General features: G+C 48.5%; 1 protein-coding gene across 1 annotated transcript; it reads right to left on the bottom strand.

The window, feature by feature from the left end:
* Positions 1 to 1803: 1803 nt before the first annotated feature.
* Positions 1804 to 4806, bottom strand: LOC123125327 (uncharacterized). Its single transcript, XM_044545842.1, has 2 exons — positions 4573 to 4806; positions 1804 to 3011 (listed from the first exon to the last, which is right to left on the bottom strand). The coding sequence occupies exon 2, from the start codon at positions 2998 to 3000 to the stop codon at positions 1804 to 1806; it is 1197 nt and encodes a 398-aa protein (XP_044401777.1). The 5' UTR covers positions 3001 to 3011; positions 4573 to 4806.
* Between the last annotated feature and the right edge of the window lie 317 nt (positions 4807 to 5123).

The raw sequence follows: 5123 nt of genomic DNA, 5'->3' as shown, positions 1-5123 counted from the left end.
TTTACGAAAGGGTTGTCGGGCAATGACTTACATTGGATGATAAGGCATTAGAACCGTTTCCTTGTCCTTATTCATTATCATGAAGTTTTCGATGTACTCCCTGCTCGTCCTCGAGTAGGTAAATGATAAAAGAAATAATTGACGAAGTGTGAATGCTAGCATAGTGTATAAGTTTGATCAATGATAGTAATTTGAATCACTTTCCCTAGCATCATAATAACAACTCTTTTTCATAAAACTCATCATGATGAAGTAGTAATTAAAAATAGAATTTTTGATGTGGAATGCTACCTATCATATTCACCATATAATCTTTTCTTTGTGGCATGGATACTTGGACTTGAGTGATTCAAAGCAATAGTCTATAATTTTCTGAATCGTATATATATAGACATGTTTTAGTGTCTTTGTTCACTCATTTCAGTCAGTATGTAGTCCATACGAAAATATCTAAAGCATCTTATACTAGGTGATTTCTCCGCCCGCTGTTGCTGAGGGATTTTAAATATTAATTTTGGATAAATTCTATAATAATAAATTGACATAAATTAATAGCTACTATTTTCGAAAATAATTATATGTAAACAAAGAGTATGCATGTAAGTTCAACTATTGGAGATGGAACAATTAAATTGGAGTATGCATGTGCTATAAAATAGTTTTTAGTGGATGATGACCTGGCACATTAGGTGATGTTGAGGGTTGCATTTGGTGACAGGGCACATTTGGTGTTGTCGAGCGGATGGAAGTTGATGACACGCGCGGGTGGGAGGAAGAGGGAAGGAATGGGAGGATATCTGGTGCTACGGGAGCACCTAAGATTAGGTGCTTCAGGAACTTTTCAACCGTTAGATCTGAGATCCGAAGGCCGAGGAGAGAGCTCACACTTTTATTCAGAAAACACCCCCAGAAATTTGGCATTGCAAATCGGGTCCGGCGCATCTGTAGATGACCGTTGGATTTCAGATCCAATGGCCGAGAAGCTCTTGGAGCACCTAAACTTAGGTGCTCCCGTAGCACATGATATTTTCCCAGGATTGGGCTGCCGCCGTTCGGCTTAAATAGCCGGACTTGCTCCCTTGGGCGACACGCTGGAGCTACGTCATGAATGCGTTCGCACCGAGGACCGGAGGAGGCGCCCGTCGGTCCAACGGTCTCTGCGTGTGACCGCATGGGCCCTTGCGATCAGTCCTACATGACGGACGCGTCCGGGCGCCCCCATATCCACCCTAGATAAGAGCCAAACACAGGGAGTGCCAGTCCGCGCGTACTGACCGGATTTGCGCGGTGCGGTTGGGTGTGGTTCTTGCGTATGGCGGTGACCGGGCCTCCCACCCGGGCGTTTGGGGCGGGTATGTGGGGTCCGGTTATAGATGCTCTTATATGTGATGCAAAGGCTGTCAATGTCAGTATGACAACCGTGCTGATATAGGATGTAATGGAAACAAAGCTATCTATTCTTCACGATTGAAAAAGGATAAGCAATAAGTGAAACTTAACCAGATAAGGCTAAAAGATAGTTACGAAGTAGTAGAAGATACGTTGGCCTCTTGATAAACAAAATGGCTGGCCTCATCTAAAGCACAGTCAATAGATTCAATTCAGTAGCAACAATCGTATGGGTAGTTGGGAGTAAATGTGGAGGAGCAAATGCTTACTAAAGTTGTTCATCCCACAGATAAAATAAATAATAAAGAAAAACGCTGTGTTTCATCATTCAGCTAGCCTACTAACTCTGGATGTGCATCATGGCCAGTCGCATGAGTACCCTCTGGCCTTGGAATGAAGCAGCCCAGTAACTGATCATGAGCGGGGTCTAAGCAGATACTTCTGGCCGGATCCACCTGCACCAACGGCCATGCCCTTGCCGTGGGATCTGAGCGTGTACCTCCACCGGCCGGATCCCCATGCAGCGGTGGCCTTGCCCTTGTCACGGACACTCCGACGGCGCTTTGGAGGATCTGAGGGACCCGACTTGTCATCTTTGTTAGGACCGCGCTTGGGACCTCCTCCTCCTCCTCCTCCTCTGGGACCCCGGGGAGGTGAAGATGACGTTGACGGTGGCTGAGGGGGAACTGCATTGTTCTGGATGAAAGGTAGAATGTCTCTAGGCAAGATGAACTGAGAGTGCGCCCCACTCCCTCCATGCAGAATACCCTTGACCCAGCCAGCGGCGTTGAAGAGAGGGCCTCCCGAGGACCCGTGATCGGATCCAATGTAAGCCTCGAGCAGCTCCATATCATACCCAACTGGGTTGGTGCTCATGCCAGTCAAAACCCGGTGGAGGCACTGAAGGCCCGTGGCAAACGTGCACGGACGGAACGGAGGCCACGAAACAAGCATGCACTGCATGCCAAGCTCGCGTGCTCCATCAAACTGCAGAACCGGGTGCTGCCGTGTGCATTGCACCCTCTGCTGCCCGACGCCCCTCACGGCCAGCTCTGTCCGACCAACACGCAGCATCATGAGATCTCTGAGACAGTCAATCCCGCAGACCGTCGCCGCCGTGTAGGTGCGATCGCCACCCATGTTCCTATTAACTGTGAAGTCTCTCTCGGCATGGAAACATGTGACCTCGATTGTAAAGAGCTGGTTCACCGTGGCTGGATCAATTGGCCTGTTGACCGCATGGAACAGATGGTCCACAATGTGTGCGGTGGTCAGTATGTAGAGATAGTCGCCGTCCATGTGCGACGAAACTCCCGTTTCTGTAAACCACGGTGATGCGAAAATTGCGTCGAGCTGTTCTGCAGTCTTGGAGCCGGCATCTTTAGCGATAACCCGGGCGTTAATGGCCTGACCTCTTACTGGTGTAAACTGGGTGAGGAAGACAGATGCTTTGCTTCGTTGAAACACTGGGACCCAATTAACCAACGGCGTGACATCCTCAGCCTGAGCAGCAGGATCCTCCACGACAGGAGGCTGAGCAGCCACTACAGGAGGCTGAGCGGCAGGATCCTCCACGACAGGAGGCTGAGCTTGAGCAGCAGGATCATCCATGGCTCGTAGTACTGCAATAAGTAAACAAGAGTTCATGAGTAAGACATCTTCGTTAGGAACAGGAAATGCATCAACAGACAAACAAACAAACAAACTGACTAACTAACTGTAGTACCCCTACGTAGGAAGTAGCAGTTCGTTTTTATGGATCAGGAGTAGCATTATATTCATTTATCCAAGGCCAATAGCATAACAGCAAAAGGAACTAAAAAACAGTTACTCCTATCCTAGGAGTAATAAACTACTACTACTCTACTTGTTGGATTTGAAAGGGACTGGTGAGAATCTCGTTAGGAAACAATACTAATAAGCAAGTAGAAGCGCAAACTGAAACAATTCCACGCGGACTGACGGCGGAAGCGACCACATGACACGACACGCATGATTGGAACTCAACAAGACCCCATCAAATACAGTAGAGTAGAGTAGCAATGCCAAGCACCTACCAAAGAAACCTCTCATCTCAAAGAAAGAAAGAGGAAACTAGTCTCAAACTCTTGAGTGAAAGTGAAGGCACTAAAACCGGAACCTGGGTGAATCCGTGGTTCGCATTCATCTCGAGGACACGCAAACAAATCACAGCACTTGAAACACAGAGTCGTCACATCAACACTCCCGGCCCGGGTGGGAAAGGATGGAGAGAGCAGCAGCAGGTCAAATCGCTCGCCCCTAGAGCAAAACAAAGACTGTTTTCGATCTGATGTAAAAACTGCCGCGCACATGTGACAAACATCCCAAATCGAAACACCAGTCCCTCCCGTCCCATGCAATGCAATGCAATGCAAGCAAGAACACCCAGGACCGGAATCCAACAACTAGGCTTTGAGAAATCGGATAGGAATTAAGCCTCGTCCAGTCTGCCTGCCTCGAGCTCGATAGCAAACACAAGGTGGGTTGGTTGTACTAGTACCAGAGTAGAGTAGAATGAACCGAATATCCATCCATAAGTATTACTTCCTCCGTTCCAAATTACTCGTCGTGGTTTTACTTCGAACTAAAACCACGACGAGTAATTTGAAACGGAGGGAGTAGTACTTAAGAAGAAGAAAAATCTCCTAGTACAGATCCACGAGATGGCCTTCGGCTTCGGGTACTGCTGCACAGCGGGGAAGCGGCCACCACACCACACGCAAAGGTGGGACAAACTCAATTATTGATGTGAAAAAAAGAAAGCCGCTAGCTACAGTTGAATGCCCGGCCGGAACCATCCAAAAAAAGGAAGCCAGCCTTTTGGCTTCCAAGCCAAGAATCGGTTCCCCGCTACAGGTCGGCCTGGTCAAGCAAACCAACCACGACCAGCATTCGCGACGAGCGCAAGCCGCAAATCGGGCCCCCGAAGCCGGAACCCTCGAACAAAATCACCGCAACAGCAAACGGCCGGCGGATCAGCCACGAATCGGAGCCCCAAAACAAACAAGGTAAAGCCGCGCGTCTCGCGCTAGGCGCCGCCACATTCCCGGGAGGAGAGGAGAGGAGATTTTTTTTTTTTTTTTTTTTTTTTTGCGAAGAAGAGGAGAGGAGCGGAGTTGGTCGAAACAGATGGGGGACGGACGGAGTTTCGATCCCGTGTACCTTGAGATTTTTGGAGTGCTCCTCCCTGCCTGCTCCGGGAAACCTCGCCGTCGCCGTCCCTCTCCCTCCCTCCAGTTTCTCCGGCGGAGGTACTGGTTCTGCTAGGCGCCCCCGGCCCAGTCCCGGACGCGACAGCTATCCGTCCGATTGGACAGAGAGATGGAGAGAGGGAGAGATGGCCTCTGCTGCTTCGCTGCTTTGTCCTGGCCTAAATCCGAGCTCCTTTGCCGGTCAAAAACGGGTTGGGTTTTCACGTGGGTGAGCCGGGAGAGATGTTAATAAGCCAATAGGAGCCGAGAAAGATCTGCATTCACTCACAGCCCTCTCTTTTTGCTACTAGTTCCATTAAGTTGTTTTGTTTTTTTTCTTTCTCAATCAGCATAATATTAATATGGCTTTACTTCTTTTCAAAAGTGAATAAACATGCACAATGAGTAAGGAAATAGGATTTCTCTCTTCTCAAAAGATTATCGTTACCGAAAAGCGAAACCACCCATGCATAAAACCGAGCAAAATACCATCGAAAAGTTGTCATGATTTGGAGCCACCAA

The sequence above is a fragment of the Triticum aestivum genome, chromosome 5D, assembly GCF_018294505.1.
Source record: "Triticum aestivum cultivar Chinese Spring chromosome 5D, IWGSC CS RefSeq v2.1, whole genome shotgun sequence".
Lineage (NCBI taxonomy): Eukaryota > Viridiplantae > Streptophyta > Magnoliopsida > Poales > Poaceae > Triticum > Triticum aestivum.
The sequence above is the reverse complement of the archived record's forward strand: the minus strand, read 5'-3'. Positions and strand labels throughout refer to the sequence as shown.

Excerpts from the sequence above, each read along its gene's own strand:
- LOC123125327 (XM_044545842.1), bottom strand. The coding sequence starts at position 3,000 with ATGGATGATCCTGCTGCTCAAGCTCAGCCTCCTGTCGTGGAGGATCCT.